Source organism: Oncorhynchus kisutch, linkage group LG21, assembly GCF_002021735.2.
Source record: "Oncorhynchus kisutch isolate 150728-3 linkage group LG21, Okis_V2, whole genome shotgun sequence".
In the NCBI taxonomy this organism is placed as follows: domain Eukaryota; kingdom Metazoa; phylum Chordata; class Actinopteri; order Salmoniformes; family Salmonidae; genus Oncorhynchus; species Oncorhynchus kisutch.
This window is the reverse complement of record NC_034194.2, coordinates 19,699,387-19,725,157: the sequence shown is the minus strand read 5'-3', so window position 1 is coordinate 19,725,157 and position 25,771 is coordinate 19,699,387. Positions and strand designations below refer to the sequence as shown.

The window sequence follows — 25,771 nt, the reverse complement described above, 5'->3', positions numbered from 1 at the left end:
GGAAAGAGACAAGCATAGGTTCCTCCCAAGATGCCACCCGCTTCATTCAAGGTATGTCCTTCCATCTCTACATGGGATACAACCACATTCATATTGAATCAATTTGGACTGTCTGACTTTGGTTTACCTATTGCCTTGCAGTGTCTGGCAGCACTGAGTTCCTGTTAGAGCCACCAGCACAAGCACCAGACGATGCTGATCCAGTGAGTACTCCATCAAAGGCATACTGTAGGCCTGGCATGTCTTGTCTACTAGCTTCAATATGAATCCGATTAAATGTGATAGGGTGAAGGCCCCAGTGCAGCAGCAACAGCACATGATGGAGACGATGATGAGGAGGAGACCATCTCTCTGGATTCCAGAAGGCATGAGGTATCATGTTAAGACTGTGAAAGTACTATTTACTCTACAATGGTGAGGAGTCCTCATCAAAATCAAAAAATCTAATTTCTTTTACAGGACCCAGATGCTATACAGTGGGAAAACCAGCCTGGCAACATAGTGCGTATTAATAAAAGGACACCACATCCTGCCAAATTCCAGCTGCGCTAATTGTATTGTGTTCACAGAGCTCACAAGCTATCAGAAAGTTGTATGGCAACCACCTCCGGCGCCAAATAGAACTGGCAGACATAGACATTCAGTACAAGAAGAAAAAGATGGAAAATCTTGCACTGGAGTTCGAAATAAAAAAGAGGACAATTAGGAAACTGGACCTTGAAATAAAAAAACTTGAGAGGGAGGTGAGATATGCCTTCAATGTACACTGTATGCTAACTGTAACACAAATGTATTAATCATTATTTTTCTTTCCTCCCCCAGCTCCAAGAAGATGACACAGCTCAAAATAAAAATTTGGTATATTCTCGTAAAGTCAAGTGAGCCATGACATATGAGCTCTTATTGTGAGCACACAGGACGGTGGCATCTTTCTAAGGTTTTTTTTATTTTCCCAGCAATCAGTACAACCAAGTCATCGTTATAAGGCATCGCCCTCTTTTGCCCACCCCCCCAGCACCAGGTGTGACCACTAGCCTATATGAAGGCCCAAAATTGTGTGTTCCTTTCTGCTCTGACAATGGCATGCCCATTCGTGCGAGATGTGGTGGATGAAGAAGCACTTGTGCTGAGGAGAGCCTTCAGGCGAGAAAGGGTCTTCAGGGACCGGTTGGACCCACTGGCCTTCCCTGATGACCATCTATATGAAAGATACAGGTTTTCTGCAGATGGCATCAGGTATCTATGCAGACTACTGGGTCCCAGGATTAAGCACCGCACTGCACGGAGCCATGCACTGAGTGTGGAGCAAATGGTTTGTGTGGCCTTGCGCTTTTTTGCTAGTGGAGCCTTCCTGTACTCAGTGGGGGATGCAGAACAGCTGAACAAGGCCACAATTTGCCGCACAATAAGGAGTGTGTGTCTGGCTATCAAAGCATTAGCAGATGTCTTCATCTCCTTCCCTGGCCACAGAAGACTCTGTGACATCAAAGAGGAGTTCTATAGGATTGCAGGTAAGAGGATCTACAAATTACAGGACCACTGTTAACACATAGTAGGATACTCATTACTTTGTGTGACAGGTTTCCCCAATGTCATTGGTGCAGTGGACTGCACACACAAGGATAAAAGCCCCCTCAGGTGCCCATGAGGCCAATTTTGTGAATAGGAAATCCTTTCACAGCATTAATGTTCAGGTGAACATAACTTTTTGATATTGTCCATTGACGAACACTCTGCATTGCCAGTGATGTGCATTGATTGGTGTAATATTCCTCATCTTATGATTTCAAATGGTCTGCAATGCTGACTGTGTGATCAGCAATGTTGTGGCAAAATGGCCTGGCTCAGTCCATGACTCCAGAATCTTTCGGGCCTCTGAAATCTATCAGTGCCTATCACAAGGTAAGCCACACAACCCCTATTTATAACCATCATGGCTGTGTCAAGAATATCACTGTGTTTATGAGGTAGTAATGATGAGATTTTGTGTTGACAGGTGAATTCTCTGGTGTGTTGCTGGGAGACAGGGGGTATGGCTGCCAGCCTTTTCTCCTGACACCTTTCACAGACCCCCAGGAAGCACCGCAGGCCTACAACCATGCCAGGACCAGGGCCAGAGTTGAAATGACCTTTGGCCTCCTGAAGGCACGCTTTCACTGCCTTCACAAATTAAGGGTCAGCCCTGTTAGGGCATGTGATATTACTGTGGCTTGTGCTGTCCTCCACAATGTGGCCTGCCTGAGGAAGGAGAGGGCCCCCAGAGTGCCACCAGCCATGGACTGGGACAATCCGGCAATCTTCCCTGATGACGACAGTGGTCGGCTGCTGAGGGACCAATATGTGTTGAATTATTTTAGTTAGTATGTGTGCTTTCAACTTTGGTTAAATATGTCCTGCGGTGGCAGAGGAATTCGGGTTTTTTGGGGTTCGTTTTTTGACGAATTTGGCCTCTTATGATGTTTGTGCGGTATACTGTGTGTAATACAAGGCTGCAGGGAGGCTACTGCATCCATTCATTTGTCTGTTCAGTTGATGTGTATGGATTTGTCCTGCATTTATTTTAGTGTGCAGACATGCAGGGTGTGTTATATACAGACCTTTGAATGTGTATGTATCATTTTGTATAATATGCTTGGATTCTGTGCTTTCCATCTTGTAGAGTCACTGTGACTTCAGTTTCGAAAGGAGCTGATGGTTTACCTGCTTTGTTTTGTCCTTATTCAATAAAGGAACATAATGTTACACATTGTGTTTTTATATTCATATGGAATGTGTATTTGTTTATATGACAGAGTACTAGGGCCACACTGAAGAAAAAGGATAAAGTCATAAATTTATGAGGCTGGTTCTTTCTGCAGAAAAGCTACATATTGTTTTTACAGTTTTGATACTTATGACAATGTGATACTTAATATTCTGGCACATCAGCATGTCTTTGTTTATGAAACCATACTGAAGTACAATTTCACAATGCCCCACATCTGTCATTTTAACAACTGTCCTCCTTTAAAACAACTGGTTACAATATTATGACTTGTGTTTTTTTCCCCTCTGTGGCCCTAATATTCTATCATTTTATATATAGCCTTATAGTCTATGGGAAACTGTAAATTATCTAATGATAGCAACATCTAAAAATCATTTTTTATCCAAAATCATTGAAATTAATGATCACAAACGTTTAAATAATAACAGTGGGTCTAGTTATATGTGATAACAATGTATAGTGAGCAGTGAAATAACTATTGGTTTCCATTTGTGGTGACTGCTGACTGACATTAGGGATGAGATTAAATAGATCCTGGAATTTAGCCTGGTCTGGAGCAGGCTAGCTCCACAGAATAAATCTCCATGGTAATTTATACCATAACATATCCTCCTGCCCCCTATCCATCTTTAGTGCAACTGGATTACGGATCAATTGAGCCAGGATCACCAAGATATCCTGGCTTAATCCCTTATCCTAGTTTTGTGCAACAGGCCCCTGGTTTAGCCCGATCCTGATACATCCAAATAACAAGTGACGAAAACCTCTTACGTGGAACTAATGCTGCTCGTTATTGGTCTACACGCAGAATCTGCACATGGGAGATTCATTAAGAGTAGGCCTATTCATTTGAGCTGTTAGCTCAGTCTGTTTTAAATTGAAAACCTTGTATCCGCCTGCGTAAATAAGCAAGTGATATTGCCATTGGAGCGCACATGTAACATTACCACTAGAGGGAGCCACAGGCATAGAATGTATTTCTTAAACCACTTGGTTTTCCTGTTTCACTTTATTCACTTTCAAAAATATTGTAATTGTGTACATGTTTCCCCACAGTTTATGAGAAATGTCACATTTTCTTTGATGTTGTGGTGTGTCTTCCCCCCCCATTCCCTTCCCCAGGTTACCAGTGGGAGTACAAGTAGAGGACAGGCATGAAGCCTGACGGCTGTGCGGGCGTTTATAAGAAGGACTGCCTCTCCCTGCTGTCCAGTCACCCAATGGAGTACTTCCGCCGGGGCATCCCCCTGCTAGACCGGAGCAACCTGGGCTTGGTGCTGTTACTGCGTCCCATGGGACCCTTCAGCCCAGAGGCCTGTGTGTGGCCAATACACACCTCCTTTACAACCCCGGGCATGGGGACATTAAGCTGGCCCAGCTGGCTATGCTGCTGGCAGAAATCACAACAGTGTCCCGCCTCTCTGACGGCAGCTCTTATCCCACCGTCCTCTATGGGGACTTTAACTCTGTGCCCTGGTCCCCTCTGTACAACTTTGTTAGGGAGAGCAGCCTGGAGTACGACAGCATTCCCATATGCAAGGTGAGGGCTTTATCATCGACATGCCCAGGCTTAATCTGCAGTGGGATCATAAGCTCTGTGGCTGAAGCTGATTACTACAGACGGAACATAATATTTCGGGAGTCCTGATATAAAATGTGGGCTGTTATAGAATGTTTGTTGAGCTCCTCTCTGTGAAGCGTCATCTTTCTGCAGTATTTGTAGTTCATTTTCAATCTGGGTTGAATGCCCTGTCTTTGCCATAAAATCAACTTTTATTAGTCTCATACACATGGTTAGCAGATGTTATTGCGAGTGTAGCGAAATACTTGTGCTTCTAGATCCGACAGGGCAGCAGTATCTAACAGGTAATATCTAGCAATTCCACAACAAAACCTAATACACACAATCTAGCGAAGGAATGGTATGAGAATATATAAGTATCAAATATATGGATGAGCAGTGACAGAGCGGCTAAGATGCAGGAGGTAGTAAAGAATAGATAGTGAAATTAACAGTGTACAGCAAGTTGCTTTACTATGCTAGACAAAACTGTGTGAAGCAACAGAATGTTTCCCGTGTGTGTGTGTGTGTGTGTGACCGTGCCCATTTGGCCCCATAGCCTGGGTGTCACCCAGCAGTTCCAGTATGAGACTCTGCCTACAGGTAACCCATCATCCATCATTTTACCCCACACTCTCTCAGTGAACAGCTTTAGGCCATTACCAACACTGAGGGAATACCCTTCTTTCCTCTGATCTGTATGTGACGTTAATACTCTTCTCTCCTCCCAGATGGGGGTATCTCCAACCTGTCTGTACAGGACTTTGAAGCACAAGCTATGGCAACTATGAACAGGTCACTTAGCCCCGGTTGCATTTCAGGGTTAAATAATCATTTAGTTGAGACAGACAGTGCCCGTGATCCCTACAGTCAGTTCTTTCTGTCAGGTAACTGTGGGAGATCTGATCCTGTCAGGTACTGCACCAGCTGTAGCTCCTCTGACTCACAGCAGACCTTCAATAGTAACGCTTTTCAAATCAAATTGTAGTAGTCACATGCGCCGAAATGTGAAATGAAATGCTGAATACAACAGGTGTAGTAGACCTTACAGTGAAATGCTGAATACAACAGGTGTAGTAGACCTTACAGTGAAATGCTGAATACAACAGGTGTAGTAGACCTTACAGTGAAATGCTGAATACAACAGGTGTAGTAGACCTTACAGTGAAATGCTGAATACAACAGGTGTAGTAGTAGACCTTACAGTGAAATGCTGAATACAACAGGTGTAGTAGTAGACCTTACAGTGAAATGCTGAATACAACAGGTGTAGTAGACCTTACAGTGAAATGCTGAATACAACAGGTGTAGACCTTACAGTGAAATGCTGAATACAACAGGTGTAGTAGACCTTACAGTGAAATGCTGAATACAACAGGTGTAGTAGACCTTACAGTGAAATGCTTACTTATGAGCCCCTAACCAACAATGCAGTTAAAAAAAAGAATAAGATAAGAATAAGAGATAAAAGTAACAGGTAATTAAAGAGCAGCAGTAAAATAACAATAGCGAGACTATATACAGGGGGGTACCGATACAGAGTCACTGTGCGGGGGCACCGGTTAGTTGAGGTAGTATGCACACGTAGGTAGAGTTATTAAAGGGACTATGCATACATGACAACAGAGAGTAGCAGTGGTGTAAGGGGGGGGGGGGGGGACAATGCAAATCGTCTGCGTAGCCATTCGACTAGATGTTCAGGAGTCTTATGACTTGGGGGTAAAAGCTGTTAAGAAGCCTCTTGGACCTAGACTTGGCGCTCCGGAACTGCTTGCCGTGCGGTAGCAGAGAGAGCAGTCTATGACTAGGGTGGCTGGAATCTTGGACAATTTTTAGGGCCTTCCTCTGACACCGCCTGGTATAGAGGTCCTGGGTGGCAGGAAGCTTGGCCCCAGTGATGTACTGGACCGTTCACACTACCCTCTGTAGTGCCTTGCGGTCAGAGGCCGAGCAGTTGCCATACCAGGCAGTGAGGCAACCAGTCAGTCAGATACTCTCAATGGTGCAGCTGTAGAACCTTTTGAGGATCTGAGGACCCATGCCAAATCTTTTCAGTCTCCTGAGGGGTAATAGGTTTTGTCGTGGCCTCTTCACGACTGTCTTGATGTGCTTGGACCATGTTAGTTTGTTGGTGATGTGGACACCAAGGAACTTGAAGCTCTCAACCTGCTCCATCCCGTTGATGAAAATGGGGCCGTGCTTGGTCCTCTTTTTCCTGTAGTACACAATCATCTCATTTGTCTTGATCACGTTGAGGGAGAGGTTGTTGTCCTGGCACCACACGGACAGGTCTCTGACCTCCTCCTTATAGGCTGTCTCATTGTTGTCGGTGATCAGGCCTACCACCGTTGTGTCATCGGCAAATTTAATGATGGTGTTGGAGTCATTCCTGGCCGTGCAGTCATGAGTGAACGGGGAGTATAGGAGGGGACTGAGCACACACCCCTGAGGGGCCCCTGTGTTGAGGATCGGCATTGCAGATGTGTTGTTACCTACCCTTCCTGCATTAAAGTCCCCGGCTACTAGGAGCGCCGCCTCTGGGTGAGCGTTTCCTTGTTTGCTTATGGTATAATACAGCTCATTCAATGCTGTCTTAGTGCCAGCCTCTGACTGTGGTGGTATGTAAACAGCTACAAAGAATACAGATGAAAACTCTCTCGGTAGGTAGTGTGGTCTACAGCTTATCATGAGATATTCTACCTCAGGCGAGCAATAGCTCGAGACTTCCTTAGATATCGTGCACCAACTGTTAATTACAAAAATACATAGTCCGCCGCTCCTTGTCTTACCAGACACCGCTGATCTACCCTGCCGGTACATCGTATAACCAGCCAGCTGAATGTTGATATTGTCGTCGTTCAGCCACGACTCTGTGAAGCCTAAGATGTTACAGTTTTTAAATGTCCCATTAGTAGTTAAATATATTCCGCGTAACTCGTCGATTTTATTCTCCAAGGATTGCACGTTTGCTTGCAGAATGGAGGGAAGTGGGTTTTTTTCTCGATCGTCTACGAATTCTCAGTTGAGTGTCTGTGCCGCTCGACGCAGCTCTAATTTGTTTTGAACAGCGTCTGCACATCTGATGCATCCACTCATCCCTCTCTCGCCATCTCGCTCACTCTGTTTGTATGCATTGGAGAGAAGAGGAGACGAGTGTTGACAAATCCTTCCTGTACAATATTAACGTGAAGTGAGTGGAACTGCTCATAGGGAGAAGTGACAAGTCTATCCCTGGATGATTTGTTGTTTGTCCAATGCAGTCATTGCAGTGCTCCAACTTCAAGGAGCATCTGTCTGTGTTAATTAACAGTTGTTAAGCCTGTGCCCTGTGTGACAGTAGGTCTCTCCTCCTCCCCATGTCCCACCAGTGAGTCCAGACCCAGTATAGAGCACAGTCTGAGGCTGACGTCAGCCTACTCCCACTACCTGACAGAGGACGGCAGGCCTGAGATCACCACCTGGAGATTGCATGAATCAGGCCTCCTTTGTCGAATTGCTGCAGAGAAACCACTACTAAAGGAAACCAATAAGAAGAAGAGACTTGCTTGGGCCAAGAAACACGAGCAATGGACATTAGACCGGTGGAAATCTGTCCTTTGGTCTGATGAGTCCAAATTTGAGATTTTTGGTTCCAACTGTCGTGTCTTTGCGAGACACAAATTGGATGTAATAAATGTATCACTAGTCACTTTAACCTTTCTAGCGCAGCGGTACCCATCGACAACATTCCTCTGAAAAGGCTATACGCGAAATTCAAAAATATATTTTTTAAATATGTAACTTTCACACATTAACAAGTCCAATACAGCAAATGAAATATAAACATCTTGTTAATCTACCCATCGTGTCCAATTTAAAAAATGATTTAGTTAAAGCACAACATATGATTATGTTAGGTCATAGCCAAATCGAAAAAACAGCCCAATTGAGATGAGTTGGACCACAGAATGAAGGAAAAGCAGCCAACAAGTGCTCAGCATATGTGGGAACTCCTTCAAGACTGTTGGAAAAGCTTTCCAGGTGAAACTGGTTGAGAGAACACCAAGAGTGTGCAAAGCTGTCATCAAGGCAAAGGGTGGCTACTTTGAAGAATCTAAAACACTTTTTACTACATGATTCCATGTGTTATTTCATTGTGTTGATGTCACCACTACTATTCTACAATTTAGAAAATAGTGAAAATAAAGAAAAGCCATTGAATGAGTAGGTGTGTCCAAACTTGACTTGTACTGTACACTACATACAACACAGGATTTGTTGATAGATTTTTATACTTTAAAGCAGAGTGGGATCTGACAATCAAAATATGATTTATGGTGAGGTGGTTCTTGTAATGTGAACTCTACAGATGCTGCAGTCTGCTTTGCTGCAGTGCAGTGAGCTGTGGAGGTGATTAGTCTCCCAGGCTGCAATTATGTAACCATGACTAGGGCCCTGAGTTTTTCTTCACTAAGATCACATCATTAGGGAAACGTCGGGGCTTTAACCATGCCTGTTGTATGTTACTTCCAGAGGGTCCATTGCCCAGGCGAAGGCTGCAGCTGCTGGCCAGACTGGCCCTGGTGGGAAAGACAGACCTCGAGCACAACTCCTCTGACCATCTGCTCATACTGGCCCGCTTCCGCCTCTGCCCCTGAGACTGGATGTCAAGGGTTAAGGGTCAGAGCCCCTCCAGGGTCAGAGCCTGGAGGTCGAAGAACTGGAGAGACAAGGGAATTCACCCATACCTCTCACCAGCAACCAATAGCTTCTGTCTCTGTCTCTTTTATGTTCATATCACCACAGAGAAAGATTTTAATTTGAATGACATTTATTGATGATCTTGCAACTTGGCAGTGGCCTATCTCTCTAGTGGATAGATATAGGCTACTGCGTTGAGATGTTTACACTTTTTTTGGTACTTTTTATGTTATTTTACATTGGTTGAAGATATTATGAAAAGAGACATTTTTATATTTGAATGGTTTTAATAAATGTTGACATGAATTAATTTGAGAATGTGCTGCTGATAAGGAATAGCACTGAGAAATCCACATGTTTTATTCATTATGCCATTATACTACACATACTATTTGGTTTGATAATATTGGTATTGAAAATGAAGGCTATTATGTTACAGCTATTGTACCTTATTTAACACAATAAAAGACCTGCAATTAAAGACACCCTGTACATGCATATAGTTCTGCTCTGTAATTCTGTCACATTACATGGGATTGTTTGAATGGTGCCTCTCAGAGATAACCAAAAGCAAACAGGTGGACAGAGAAGCGTCCACGTGCTGATCAGAGAAAAGTGAGCGTTTTCTCACCTGGAGAGGAATGAAAATGAACCCAGGGTACATAACCTTGAGAGATGAATCTGCTTGTGCGTTAGGGGAAAAGCTCATTTATTGGAACAGAACAGTCATCTCTGCCTTTAGATGAAGAATCACTGGAGTCAGCCTCCTGACAGGCAATTTCTCTCAACACGTTGGGAGTGTTTTCAATATTCTACACACTGCAGAATCCTTAAGTTTGTTCCTAATATTGCACATCACTCTTTTTCTTTAGACCGAAACTAAGTCAGAGTTTGAGGACATTGAATTTGGAATTTCTTGTAGTGAAAGAAGCAACTCCAAAATCTATTGCATTTGGTTGCCTTATATAATGGCCACATTAGTGCTATCAACCGCCCTGCTCTAGCACACAAACCGCTGCTTGTAAACTTGTATCACTATGTGGCCTTAATTCTGTTTTGACATTGCTCACATTCTAGTCAAAATATGATCAAGTCTGTGGCCAAATTGAATTAGTGTGTGTTTCCTTCCCAGGGACATGCCAAGGTTTTTAAACAAAAGTAGGCACTTCACACCCATGTCCCATTCAAATAAACTCGACTTGCTTTGGTTGGTCATCTTTGACTTGTTTTATCTCAGGTTCACATCACTCAAATGTTCTTGTAAATGTGCTGTTCTTTGTCTTTCTGTATTTTCCTCCATCTGAGTTCCTCACCACCGAACCCATACATGGTTGGTGGTGTGAACTGTGAATTAAGGCCATTAGGACTCACGTCTCTGGTCTTAGAGAGCAGTGATGTTCTGCTGATATTGCAAAGCTGCTGCTGCTGCTTTGTGGGATTTCTTGGATGAAAGCATTCACAGGCTGATCGTTTGACAGTTGGTGAGATCCAGCCTCATTGATGATGACTTATCTTCTTGCTTAGACATGGGATGAATCCTAATACTTTGAAGATGATTCCTTTCCTTAGCTCTTGTCCTTTACGCTCATTGACGATTACCTATTCGTTTTTTCTTGTTGTGTAATTTAGATAAGTGGGAATGAGGGATAGAAAACAGAGTCAGAAAGTATTGGGATTTATCACATTTATTTTCCAACTATACACAATGGTGGGATATGTACCCAACTGTCATAATTGATTAATAGTAACGATACCTTAATAGAAAATGACTCAAGTAAATGTAAAAGTCACCCAGTAAAATACTACTTGAGTAAAAGTGTTTGGTTTCAAATATACTTAAGTATCAAAGTCAATGTTATTGCTAAAATATACTTAAGTATCAAAAGTAAAAGTATAAATCATTCCAAAATCCTTAAGCAAACCAGATGGCACCAATTGCATATATATATATTTTTTACAGATAGCCAGGGACACACTCCAACACATAATTTACAAATGAAGCATGTGTGTTTAGTGAGTCTGCCAGATCAGAGGCAGTAGGGATGACCAGAGATGTTCTCTTGACAAGTGTGTGAATTGGACAATTTCCCTGTCCTGCTAACCATTCAAAATGTAAGGAGTACATTTGGGTGTCAGGGAAAATGTATGGAGTAGAAAGTACATTATTTTCTTTAGGAATGTAGTGAGGTAAAAGTAAAAGTTGTCCAAAATATAAATAGTAAAGTAAAGTACAAACGACTTAAGTAGTACTTTAAAGTATTTTTACTTAAGTACTTTACACCACTGAGTATACATCACAGAGAAAGGGAGCGAGAGAGAGGTATAACGTTCCCCGGCATTCCATGAGCTGCTTCAGAGATGAGAAATTAGGGATTAATTTTATAAATCGTCTCTCTGTGTCGTTGCATGTCACACACAGCTGGTGTAAACATATTCATAGAGACCTGGCATCCTGTGCCTGACTATATACAGAGAGATATCAGTGCAGCATGAAACCATAGCCTACTGGGGAATATTCTGGAATTTCAGCATTTATATTTACTCCGATGCGGTCAAATCGGCCGGTCTAGTCCTTCCTGTTGTGTAAAGTAATAACAACAAAGACAGAATTAAAAAGATAAATCATTTTTTATTATAACATGCTACAGTTGATTAAAAAAACATTGTCAACTGATCATTGTGACAGTAGGAGTTGGGAGGACATCATCTTCCACCAGTGGTAATGCAAAAATAACACTTTGTCATCATCATACATGTAAAAACAACAGGGACAGATTCTGAAGGCTCATTTCAAGAGAATAGTGAGATCTGTTAGCCACATCAGGGCTTTTGAAGCCTCGTTCATACCTGGCGCTAAACATGCATCCTTGGTCCTGATCTTGCCCACATTCTAATTGTGCCCACACAATCCGATCATAATGTGTCTTTTGATTGTATACACCGGTCTACAAATGTGGGCACAATCAGGATGTGGACACAATTAGGACAAAGGACGCATGTTAGAACCAGGTATAAACGGGGCTTAAGAAATGCTTCCATTAGTTCTGCTGTTGATCTACCATCAATACTTATCTTCTTCCACTTCAGCCAATGGGACATAAATCAGCCCTTTCCAGAAAGATATGACAACATTACCAGCCAACTGGTAGCTCTAGCGGCATTAGTATAGAGAGAACACTAACACCCAGAGTCACTTACATTCCCATTTATGAGAAGAGGCCAAGAGAACACCCCTCATGGAATGCACTTTAATACAGTCTCATCTAAAAGCTGCGTTACAGCTGTAAACACAAAGGTTAAGTAGAGTTCCACGTCATGCTTAGAAAACAGCTAAATATTCAGTAGCGATTAGCCCCAACAACATTGCCTTTCAAGTTATCATCCACTGAATGCAGTAGGTGGTGGTACATTATAGTGGTGGCAGCTGTTTTCAGGTTACTCATATTAGGCAGTTATTCAGATAACTTGATTCTTATATATTTTTTTTTAAACCACCATTTGGAAAATACAAAATCGCTAAAAAACCCATCTACAGTCATCATGAGGAGTGGTACCATTTTTCTTCAACCGTATCCCGTTGGATGGTATGTAACGTTTCAAGCCTACTTAGTGTTCAACTTGTTAACAAAGCAAGGCCTTTGAAAATTGATACTGCTACAATGTGGAGTGTCCTTCTTTAAAATCACACATTGTCCAAAGAATGCTACATCATCATCATCATCAAAACAATGTGTTTTATGTGTTTCCACCACATCAAAACAACAATAAACTGCATGATTAAACACTGTACTGAGTAATATATTTGTTCAAGAAACAGCAAAGAATCACCAATGGAACTCATCCATAACATGATTTAGCTCAAAACTAAACGGCTAAGAGTAAGAAATCAATTTAAGCTACATGACTTTCAAGTACTACCTTTCAGTTCTCAGATTTGCAGCAGTGAAAACTGTCTTTTCTCCCGGTAAGTCTTTATTACGGCAGTTTTTAACAATAAGAGTGTTAAACCTAGCCTACATAGATTAGACAAAGGATTGTATTGTGTAAAAAAGAAGCGCATTGTGCTTCTGCATGATTGTAAAACCAAAGTCAAATATTAAGCTGGCTGTTTTGTGCTTAGAGTAGTCTTTCAGACGGCTGGTACCAATGATGTTGGCCTTAATGGTATACTGTCAGACTAGCAGCACCAATCTACACGAATCAAAAAGGATCATATGAAACATCACTGCACTGATATTGTTCAAAATTCAATATAACAAGACTGGATTTCAATTCTGCTGCAATCTAGAAACTTTTTGGATTGAGGAAGACATACGGTTATCTATCATTATCTGTTTGATGTGCATAGCTTCTTTAACCAAATGCTACAAAATCTGATATTGTTCAGTTGGCACCCTCCTGCATATCTGATGATGATTTTTGAATACGATAAAAAACATTCCGAACAACTTTGACAATGCGTCCAGGCAGTTAAGAAGGCAAATGAGGAGCTTCGATTTGATTGATATGTCCGTCTTGCAGTGTTCAGTTCAGTGTTTGCATTCTTAACTTCAAGAAAGGCCTCTAGTTAGGAACTACATGACATTATCAAACATATGTTTTTGCATACAACTGTATAGCGAGGCATAAAAGTGTTGACATTTGATTGATCCGAACTTAACGTAACGGGCGTGGAAAGCCGCCTGAGCGGAGACAGAAGTTAGGTTGAAAATACTGTATCCCTGAAAACGGGATGTTAGCGTTTTAGGGCGACTCCGCATAGGCTAGATTCAAACCAACGTCACTGTCAAATTATTTTTGGAATAAAAGGTCATGTTCTGGCTAAGCTCCAAAGCATCATTGTCACCAGCTTTGATTTCTTTACAAGAACAATTGCTTAAAACTTGAATTGATCTTTACCAGGGATCCCCAACCCTGTTCCGGGAGAGCCACCGTCCTGTAGGTTTTCACTCCAACCCTATTCTAGCGCACCTGATTCTAATCATTAGCTGGTTGATAAGTTGAATCAGGTTAGTTACAACTGGCGTTGGAGCGAAAACCTACAGGAGGGTAGCTTTCCAGGAACAGGGTTGGAGAGCCCTGGTTTATGCTGTATCTGTGATAGAGGAGGGCGGGCCGACAGAGACAGAGGGGGTAATCTAACCCAGAGCTAACAGGGAGTCAGTCAAGGCTGGGGTTTGCCGCAGTACTCAGCAGGCTCTCTGCTTGACTGCTTTGGCCTTTGGCCCCTCTGGGTTCCCCTCACCTCAGGCCTACAGTACCTCTCTCTCTCTCTCTCTCTCATTCACTTCTAATCATCACACTGAGCTGCAGCTCAGCCCAGCGCATAACTACTCAACATTCTTTACAGACTTAGGCAAAACAACAACTATTCAATCTAAAGAATCTTTACATTTTATGAAGGGCTTGAAAAAATAGATATGTCACACTATTTGATCTTTTTTTACATGATGTCAGCATCAAATTCACAGCTTTTAAAGCTCGCTTCACATTGTCAATGTGACTGAAGTGTAACTGTTGATCTCCTTTTTACATAAAACAATGTAGAGCACCCTCACATACAGTATGTACTTCCCTAAAGGCATGAGAGATCTTGATATGATGTCTGCTACTTAGACATAAGTCCTTTATTCAAAACATAATAGATGTGTATACAGAAGGCATACTGTCCTTCGGGAGTAGAGCAATGTTGAAATACTTATGATGTCAACGTACTGGATGTCAACCTCCAGTTTAGCACTGAGCATAATGTCATCATCTTCACCCTTTTAGATGAGGCTGGTAAAACCCTATAAATACTTTATGAATATGATATACACAATGTATGTTAAATAGATATCCCCTTTGAGGGTTTGTGAGGCGGACTGGGGGGGGGGGGGGGGGTCAGAGTGCATGAAAGAAGCACCATGGACAGGAGAGGGTGGGATGGGGGTAGGGAGTCGCGGACACCAGGAGAATGAGTCTCAGATGCGGATCTGGTAGCCGTCATTCAAGGTACTGAGTTCTGCAGGCTTTCGATCCAGAGCTGCAGGTCTGCAAAAAGAGAGAGATCGGACCAATTAGCTTTAGCATCATATATTTTAGAGCAGTAAAAGACAATTTGCCAATCAAACTAAGGCCCTATCACGTTAGCTGATGAACTGTGTTGAACACCTCAGACACACTCAATAACTTCCTATTGAAGTGATGATCCTCTCTCAGACACAGAGCAGGTAGGTAAGATGGGGAATAATTGACTAAACCATTTGCTCATGTAGAGAGCCAGTTAGTCAGTTCCCCAGTGTCAGTAAAGCCTGGGGCATCCTTTAGTGTCACGGCCTGGGTGTAATACAGTTTTATGAAGTGTGGTCACGTAGTAGACTAGCTCCCCATAGGTTCTCATCAGCATAGTGCAGTTGTCCTTGGGCTGAGAAGAGCAGAGGCGCAGCATTTTCTGACACACACACACACACACACACCTTACACCGTCAGGCTATCAGAAGCATCTGATACCTATTTTTGAGCTCAGAGAGTAAGAGTGAGTGATACCAGAATAGGTATTGGGTTTGTGCTGTAAAACAAACACACACATTTAGTTTGTCAGGGAACTCAGAGGGAAATAGAGGAAGAGTTAGAGAAAGAGAGAGAGGTACGGGGCAGACAGAAAGGGAGTAGTGAGAGAAAGAGAGAAAGAGAGAGAGAGAGAGTGAAGTATGAAGTGGCAGCAGGACAGTCAGTCAGACAGTCAGACATCACTTTATAATCCTGCGCTGTGGTGGTGCTGTCCTGTCAGCTCAGCCCTGCAGAGTTCTAGCACACAACACTGGCACTGCTATCACACACACACACACAAACACACACACACACACACACACACACACACACACACACACACACACACACACACACACACACACACACACACACACACACACACACACACACACACACACACACACACACACACACACACACACACACACTATGCAACCAAACCTGGGTTCTCAGACCCAAAATTATCCACACCCACACAGCACCTTCTCTCGGACAACGACAAAGATACATTTCAAAGAGAAGAAGTATTTCTAAAATAAGGCTTATGGGTATGACATTCATAAATAAGCACTATCCATAGTAACCAAGGTTTCATATTTCTCCTCTAATGTTGTCTGTCGTCAATATTCTGCTTGGCTCGAAGACCTGAGCGCACTCCTCTTGTCAGTGTTTCTCGTGCTCCATTCCCTCCCTCAGAGTTTATTTCCTGCTCAGCAGGGTTGGGGTTATTTCCACAAATTAAATTATACTTCAATTCTCTCTTGCTGTAAATTCCATTTAATTCAATTCAAATTCCAGATCAGTCTTTGAATTCAGAGATAATTCAATTCTTCTAAATTCCAATGTTAGGTAAATTACAATAATTCAATTCCCAATTCAATTTTATCCCCAACAATTACACAACTTCCAATTAGATTTAAATTCCCTCAGGCTTTCAGGCTGATCATGTCATTGTTTAATTAGCCTAGCTGTACTACAAATATAGAACTATTTCAAAACAAATCCTGCATTCAATGTTTGATACTATGTGCATTAATTCCATTAACTAGGAAATGTAAAAATACTGAATTCTAATTAAATAAAATTATATAAAATTCCATATATGAAATTCCAATTCAAAATGTCCAAACAGTCTTACTACAATTCAATTACAATTACATAACTTGAATAATGGTTGAAATTCAAATTGAATTCAACATCAATTTTCCACTTGAGTGAATTCAATATTTAAATTGGAATTTTAAATTAAATTGGAATTGACCCTAACCCTGCTCCTCAGTCTCTCCCATTCATCGATCCCCATCTCCCCAGCTCCCTCCGCCAGAAATAGTGAGAATAAGCACTCATCTCAACATCAAACCACTCCATCAATGCAGGCCGTGTGTGCATGTGCGTGTATGTGTGAGAGTATCGGAGAATACTTCTTCAGTACCCTGGACAGCGCTCCAACTCCCTCCCCTGCTGCTCCGATCAATAGCAATCTGTCTTCCAGGGAGAGGGGGTACACTTAGAGGCCAGGCTTCAACACTCAAAGCACCTAGTCAGTTGATCAGTTAGTAAGACAGCTCTCAACTCTCTCTGAGCCACACCTTTCTCACACCGCATTCTCACATCAAGGCTTCCCAGCAGCCCTTGTTAATAGCCCATCTTTCACCACAAGCCTCGGAATTATCATCATTCCTCACCACAAAGAAACACCACTGCTGACCATTCATCAGAATAAAGCCCTAAGTCCTTAGAGAGAGGACAAATTACTTGAGGTTTGGCTTTCTGTTTTAGAGCTGATCAAAACAATTACAACTGTGATGATCCCCTGTAGGGATCACAGTCCAACATGCCACTGCATTGGTTTCTACCCTGATTACACAACATAGAACAAAGAGCTCTGTTGAACAATGATAACTCTGGTTTTGGGCAATGTCTATGCTCACTGATGCCAAAGCAGAAAGCAGCAAAGGTGATGGCAGTGACCTTTTCTGGTTAGTTGAGTCAGTTGCCACAGGGGGCCACACTGGCTATGGGACACTCTGGTTGAGGTTACTTGTATGGGCTGACCAGTATTGAGGAGAGAAGGCAGGGGGTATGGAGGGTAAACACAAGGACAGAGGTCCTAGTAGGCAGAGGACTGTTAGCAGACTATGCCACATGTCTGAATGTGGATGACTGCCCAGAACTGAAGGTACAGAGGGCAGAGGAGGTGGTCTGTGGTGGTTAGGGGTCTCACAGGACATGGGGGGCCAGTGAGCCAGAGTGCTCTGTGGTGTCTGAGGCTCCATGTATGGGCCCTAGGCTGGCAGGCAGAGAATAGGAGAGGCTGCAGGCCTAGACTCCCGAGCTCTGATGAAGAGAATGTATTCTGACAGGCCAGAAGCTCAGAGCAGGAAAAGGACAAACACAGCAGCCAGCCCTTCCCAGACCATTACAGAACAGACAACAGTCAGCCCAGCTGCAGTACAGGCTGCCTCTACAATGTACAGCTAAAAAGGAAAGACAGTGAAGATATGAACAGGAATGAAAATGGCAATTTTGTCTAAAGCAACGGGTCTGACCCTCTCTGACTTTCCTTGTCCAAACAACATCATTGAATATTTCATTTTTCCGTAAACAGGTGGTTTCCTTCCAAGCATGAACATATTCCAGTATTATAAACTGGGTGGTTGGAGCCCTGAATGCTGATTGGCTAACAGCCATGGCATATCAGACCATATACCAAGGCTATGACAAAACATGCATTTTTACTGCTCTAATTGCAGTACGTTGGTAACCAGTTTATAATAGCAGTCTAGAAGGCTTCTTAAGAGAGCAAATCTATAATTGTTTAGTAGCAATGTGACTGTCTCCTACGATGAAGCCAGGTGAAAGTGACACAGCCAGAAGAGTGGTAAAGCAGAGAGATGGCCTAGGTGTCTGTCAGCCTGTCTGAGAGGAAGATCCTGGGGAGGAAATCAACATTTATAATATTCATACACCTTCGTCTCCAGTGTGACACTTCCCACTGGGCACAGACGACAATTCAACATCTATTCCAAGTTGGTTCAACGTCATTTCATTGAAATAACGTGGAAACAACATTGATTCAACCAGTATGTTCCCAGTGGGCTATGACTATTTAATCTCTGTCTCTAAAGTCCATATGCTGCAAAGACCTTGTCTACAAAGTGATGTTAATTTCAGACTTTATCTCAGCTTCACATTTGAGTGTTAATGAGAACGATCATGCTGTGCTGAAGCCCACTGCTGAGCAGAGCTCGAGATAACTGCCTTAAGTGCATTACCTCCATATTCAGTCTTTTTAATGGCACTGCTAACATGTCTATGGGTACATCTACTGAAACATTCATTCACAACAGAGGAGATTTTCCAAGCTATTCAGGGATACATTAAGCTCTCAAGTCTAGATATCATTCTGCATTTAACCAATTAGATTTAATACGTTCATAAATCACTGTGGGGATAAAACTCCTGTCTTTGCCAATCAATGTTATTTGGCAGCATTCGCGCCATTAAACAAACCCAACATCTACAAATCTCTGAGGCGGCTTCGCTCGATGAGCAGGCAATGGATGGAGAGAAGAGAGCATTAGCAGGCTTCCACAGATCGGCTAGAATAACATGCTGACCACACCGCCCGCATCACGTGCTTGAGTGTTGCAAAATACATTTACACATTCGTGTTATTCAATCATTGCACCCACAATGCTAGCGCATGTCAATGAGCGTCTGCGTAGCAAGTATCTAAAATAGAACCCGCCTCTCCCATCTCCTCATTGGTTTTTAGGAGCATATACCCACGTGGGTGATTGAAAGATGAACAGAGGTCCCCACTCCAATCCAGTTGGTGGTGGTAATGCACCTTAAAGTTGGTCCAAGTCCAAAGAAGAAGAAGAAGTCTGAAGGAGGAGAGATTACTAGAAGCGGACTCAGTTTACCCTTTTATCTGTGGATTAATTGTCAGAGTAGAGGACCTTGTGCATTTCAGATAAAATAACAACCCAATGTTTATATCCAAGGACAAATTAGCTAGCAACAGCAAGCTAGCTAGCGAAATTGCCATAAATGTTTCATGCTTTTCAACCTGTCCCCAAATTAATATAGTTGGTTCAGATTTTTCAACCTGCGTGTCCTGATCGCGTCTGGTGTGGATGGACAAAATCAACATGCACGCGAGCGGTGTGGTCTGCATGTTACTCTCCAATCTTTGTACAGAAACTCTGACAGCTGATGACATTTTCAGGCGCTGGCTGAACAAAAATGTATATACCATAGCCAGGGACTCGGATAGACTATGTTGGTTGGGTTTGAGGTGAATAATTGAAAGTGTTGGTGACAGAGGACAATGACGTCTCCCTAGGTGGGACGTGTAGGCCATTACGGGAAAAAACACATGAATTTCACATGAAATTTCAGGTGAAATCATGTGGGTTTTTTTCAGTAAAAAAACGTGACACGTACGTTGATGACGTATCAGGGGTTGGACAAGACTCTCTTCCTCAATAATTCATATCTTACAGGAGGCGACAGGCAGAGAGGTGGGTGTCTAAGAACAAGCTCACGATAAATCCCATCAGATTGGTAGGTGGTACTGAACACATACAGTGCTGTGAAAAAGTATTTGCCCCCATTCGAATTTTCTCTACTTTTGCATATTTTTTTATACTGAATGTTATCAGATCTTCAAACAAAATCTAATATTAAATCAAGGGAACCTGAGTGAACAAATAAGACAACAATTTCATTTATTTCATAAACAACGTTATGCAACACCCAATACCCCTGTGTGAAAAAGTTATTACCCCCTTACAGTCAATTTGTGGTTGTGCCACCTTTGGCTGCAATGACTCCAACCAAACTCTTCCTGCAGTTGTTGATCAGATTCTCACGTCGCTGTGGGAGAATTTCGGCCCCCTCTTGCATGCAGAACTGCTTTAACTAAGTGACATTTGTGGGTTTTCAAGCATGAACTGCTCGTTTCAAGTCCTGCCACAACATCTCAATTGGGATTAGGTCTGGACTTTGGCTAGGCCATTCCAAAACTTCAAATGTGTTGATTTTTAGCCATTTTCATGTAGACTTGATTGTGTGTTTTGCATCTTTGTCTTGCTGCATGACCCAGCTGCTCTTCAGCTCCAGCTCATAGACGCATGGCCTGACATTCTCCTGTAGAATTCTCTGATACAGAGAATAATTCATGGTTCCTTCTATTAAGGCAAGTCGTCCAGGTCTCATCTGTCCATAGAACATTCTTCCAAGAGTCTTGAGGATCATACAGGTGCTTCCAGGTGCTTCCAGGTGCTTCCAGGTGCTTCCAGGTGCTTTTTGGCAAACTTGTGTCAACTCATACCAAAGGTAAGCATGGTGGTTGTAGCGTGATGGATTTGGGGATGCTTTGCTGTCTCAGAACCTGGACGACTTGCCTTAATAGAAGGAACCATGAATTCTGCTCTGTATCAGAGAATTCTACAGGAGAATGTCAGGCCATCCGTCTATGAGCTGGAGCTGAAGCTGAAGAGCAGCTGGGTCATGCAGCAAGACAATGATGCAAAACACACAATGAAGTCTACATGAAAATGGTTAAAAAGCAAAACATTTGCAATGGCCTAGTCAAAGCCCAGACCTAATCCCAATTGAGATGTTGTGGCATTACTTGAAACGAGCAGTTCATGCTTGAAAACCCCAAAATGTCACTGAGTTAAAGTAGTTCTGCATGGAAGAGTGGGCCAAAATTCCTTCACGGCGATGTGAGACTGATCAACAACTACAGGAAGCATTTGGTTGCAGTCATTGCAGCTAAAGGTGGCACATCCAGTTACTGAGTGTTGGGTTTTACATTAACTTTGTTAATTAAATAAAAGTAGTATCACTTTTTTTTGTTATTTGTAAACTCAGGTTCCTTTTATCTAATATTAGCTTTTGGTTGAAGATCTGATAACATTCAGTATAAAAAATATGCACAAATCAAGAAAATCAGAAAGGGAGAAAATACCTTTTCACGACACTGTAGATCTCAGCCTACAGGCCCTCTTTAAATGTCACTGCTGTTCACTTAGAAGAGCCTCTTCTCACTCCTTTGGTCTGTCAGGAAAGATAATGTGCATCATTAGTCTCAATTACTATGGTGTAAGAGGCTATTGTCAAGCCACTTCAAGTGGGGATTACGCACATGAAGAAACTCACATTCAGAATTGCAAACCCACACACACCCCTGCGTATATATTTGGAAAGCGAAGCTAAAACTATTAATTTGGCTCTATACTCCAGCATTTTGGATTTGAGATCAAATGTTCATGAGGTGACAGTACAGAATGTACATTACTGTAAGTATAAATAAGAATAGAATATGAACATTTCTATATTATTGTGGATGCTACCATGATTACAGATAATCATAAACGAATCGTGAATCATGATTATGAGAGAGAAACTTACAGATGCACAAAAATCATACCCCTAAGACATGCTACCCTCTCACCATTACGGATAACAGAAGAGGTTAGAAATTTGGGGGGGGTATGATAGTTATGGCTCTGTAACTTTCTCATTCATCATTAGACACAATTCATTCATGATTATCCGTAATCATGGTAGCATCCACATTAATGTAGAAGAGTTCAGAATCATATTCTACTCTTATTTACAATCAACTTTATTCCAAAATGACACAATACATTGTTTACCATTAATTTCTATTGGGCAACAACATCATCCGAAACACAACCAAAAGAAACTGCAAATGCATCCAACAAGTTTGTAGAGTCACAAACTTGATGTAATCATTGTGTGCTAAGAATATGGGACCAAATACTAAACATTTGACTACTTTAATACACAAGTGAATTTGTCCAAATACTTATGATACCTTCAAATGTGGGGACTAGACACATTAAGTTCTTTCATTTCTAAAGGACAAAACAGATCATTAAAATACCCTCAAACAAAAGGTGACATTCTGTACTGTTGCCTCATATGAAACATTTCATCTCAAATCCAAAATGCTGGAGATTAGAGCCAAATGAAAAGTTTTACCATCACTGTCTAAATAAATACATAGTGTGGCTTCCCGAGTGGTGCAGTGGTCTAAGGCACTGCATCGCAGTAATAGCTGTGCCACTAGAGATTCTGGGTTCGAGTCCAGGCTTTGTTGCGACCAGGAGACCCATGGGGCAGTGCACAATTAGCCCAGTGTCATCCGGGTTAGGGGAGGGCTTGGCCGACAGGGATGTCCTTGTCTCATAGCACTAGAGACACCTTTGGTGGACCGGGCACAGTGCACGCTGACACGGTCGCCAGGTGTACAGTGTTTCCTCAGCTGGCTTCCGGGTTAAGTGGGCATTGCAGCTGGCTTCCGGGTTAAGTGGGCATTGTGTCAAGATGCAGTGTGGCTTGGTTGGGTTCTGTTTCGGGGGATGCATGGCTCTCGACCTTTGCTTCTCTCGAGTCCGTATGTGTAACGTCTGCTTCCAACTCACACCCTCAAACAAGTAGATCCCCTCAATGCAGCCCACTTTCCAGCTCACACTTTCAAACACATAGATCCCCTGAACACAGCTCACTCTCCAGATCCCAATCACCTGAATTCTAATCACCTGTTCACACACCTGTATGTCATTATCACACACTATTTAGTTCAGTTTGGACCCCATCATTGTGAGGTATTGTTTGTTTGTGACACTTCTATTCGGAGCGTTGGGTTTCATGTAACTTAATCCTCCTGTGTATGATAGTTTTTGCCTGCCTCACTATCGACACCTTTTGCCTATCGGATTTCCTGTTATGAACCTATTGCCTGATCTCCCGGACAATGCTACTAGCCTTTTCTCTGCCTGTACTGTTTCCCTTTTGAACCTCCTGTGTATGACCTTCTGCCTGCCCCTGGACCCAGCTACGTGCCTCCTCCTGTGGTCCCTTGCAATAAACACCTGCTGCGCCCTGCCCTTGAAACCAGCTCTCTGTTTCCCCTTGTGTTCAATACAGATAAGGAGTTGCAGCGATGAGACAAGACTGTAACTACCAATTGAATACCACAAAATTGGGTAGAAAAAGGAGTAAGTAATAAAAATTACATAAAAAATGTAATTTTAAATAAATACGTAGTGCATAAATGCACACACGCGCGCGTGCCCACACGCACACAGACACACACATACCAGATGTCAAAGAGGTTTCACCCTCAATGTCAAATTACAATACACACAAACATAACCCATGCATGACAAAAATCCAACATTAGGCTTTGGATTGCTGGGCTGAGCTATGACTTTAAAAACATATCTAGTCAATCTGAGCTGGGCTGTACAAGGGTGATTACTAGAAGGCATCTCTAATGTATGTAGATCCTCCTCTCTATGTCTGTGTTCCCTGAATAATGTTGTAGCTGCTGCACCGTGAGCCAGCCCCAGATCCTATTACAGCCTCAGCCTGCCCTCTGCCAGCTGAGAGGACACCAAACCAGGCCAGGAGGATGGGTAAGAAGGCTCTCATCTTACCAGATAGCAACAGGGCACTGTGGTGTGTGTGTGTGCGTGTGTGTGTATGTGTGTGTGTGTGTGTGCATGTTAGAGATGCGTGGGTTGACTCATAACAAGTAGGCCCTGCGGTTATATCCAATGGGCGGGTGGGTTTAGGATCATGAAACATTGTGTGGATGAAGGGTGGGTGGGTTTAGGATCATGAAACATTGTGTGGATGAAGGGTGGGTGGGTTTAGGATCATGAAACATTGTGTGGATGAAGGGTGGGTGGGTTTAGGATCATGAAACATTGTGTGGATGAAGGGCGGGTGGGTTTAGGATCATGAAACATTGTGTGGATGAAGGGTGGGTTGGTTTAGGATCATGAAACATTGTGTGGATGAAGGGCGGGTGGGTTTAGGATCATGAAACATTGTGTGGATGAAGGGCGGGTGGGTTTAGGATCATGAAACATTGTGTGGATGAAGGGCGGGTGGGTTTAGGATCATGAAACATTGTGTGGATGAAGGGCGGGTGGGTTTAGGATCATGAAACATTGTGTGGATGAAGGCTGGGTTGGTTTAGGATCATGAAACATTGTGTGGATGAAGGGTGGGTTGGTTTAGGATCATGAAACATTGTGTGGATGAAGGGCGGGTGGGTTTAGGATCATGAAACATTGTGTGGATGAAGGGCGGGTGGGTTTAGGATCATGAAACATTGTGTGGATGAAGGGCGGGTGGGTTTAGGATCATGAAACATTGTGTGGATGAAGGGCGGGTGGGTTTAGGATCATGAAACATTGTGTGGATGAAGGGCGGGTGGGTTTAGGATCATGAAACATTGTGTGGATGAAGGGTGGGTGGGTTTAGGATCATGAAACATTGTGTGGATGAAGGGCGGGTGGGTTTAGGATCATGAAACATTGTGTGGATGAAGGGCGGGTGGGTTTAGGATCATGAAACATTGTGTGGATGAAGGGCGGGTGGGTTTAGGATCATGAAACATTGTGTGGATGAAGGGCGGGTGGGTTTAGGATCATGAAACATTGTGTGGATGAAGGGCGGGTGGGTTTAGGATCATGAAACATTGTGTGGATGAAGGGCGGGTGGGTTTAGGATCATGAAACATTGTGTGGATGAAGGGCGGGTGGGTTTAGGATCATGAAACATTGTGTGGATGAAGGGCGGGTGGGTTTAGGATCATGAAACATTGTGTGGATGAAGGGCGGGTGGGTTTAGGATCATGAAACATTGTGTGGATGAAGGGCGGGTGGGTTTAGGATCATGAAACATTGTGTGGATGAAGAGTGGGTGGGTTTAGGATCATGAAACATTGTGTGGATGAAGGGCGGGTGGGTTTAGGATCATGAAACATTGTGTGGATGAAGGGCGGGTGGGTTTAGGATCATGAAACATTGTGTGGATGAAGGGTGGGTGGGTTTAGGATCATGAAACATTGTGTGGATGAAGGGCGGGTGGGTTTAGGATCATGAAACATTGTGTGGATGAAGGGCGGGTGGGTTTAGGATCATGAAACATTGTGTGGATGAAGGGCGGGTTGGTTTAGGATCATGAAACATTGTGTGGATGAAGGGCGGGTGGGTTTAGGATCATGAAACATTGTGTGGATGAAGGGCGGGTTGGTTTAGGATCATGAAACATTGTGTGGATGAAGGGCGGGTGGGTTTAGGATCATGAAACATTGTGTGGATGAAGGGCGGGTGGGTTTAGGATCATGAAACATTGTGTGGATGAAGGGCGGGTGGGTTTAGGATCATGAA

General features: G+C 42.9%; 1 protein-coding gene across 1 annotated transcript in view; it reads right to left on the bottom strand.

Moving 5' to 3' along the window:
* Positions 1 to 11,617: 11,617 nt before the first annotated feature.
* LOC109866644 (tubulinyl-Tyr carboxypeptidase 2) overlaps positions 11,618 to 25,771 on the bottom strand; it is a 42,954-nt gene continuing 28,800 nt past the window's right edge. Inside the window, exon 7 of the mRNA XM_031800304.1 lies at positions 11,618 to 15,041. Within this exon, the coding sequence (XP_031656164.1) occupies positions 14,972 to 15,041 (70 nt within the window). The 3' untranslated portion in view covers positions 11,618 to 14,971. The remainder of the gene's footprint in view (positions 15,042 to 25,771) is intronic.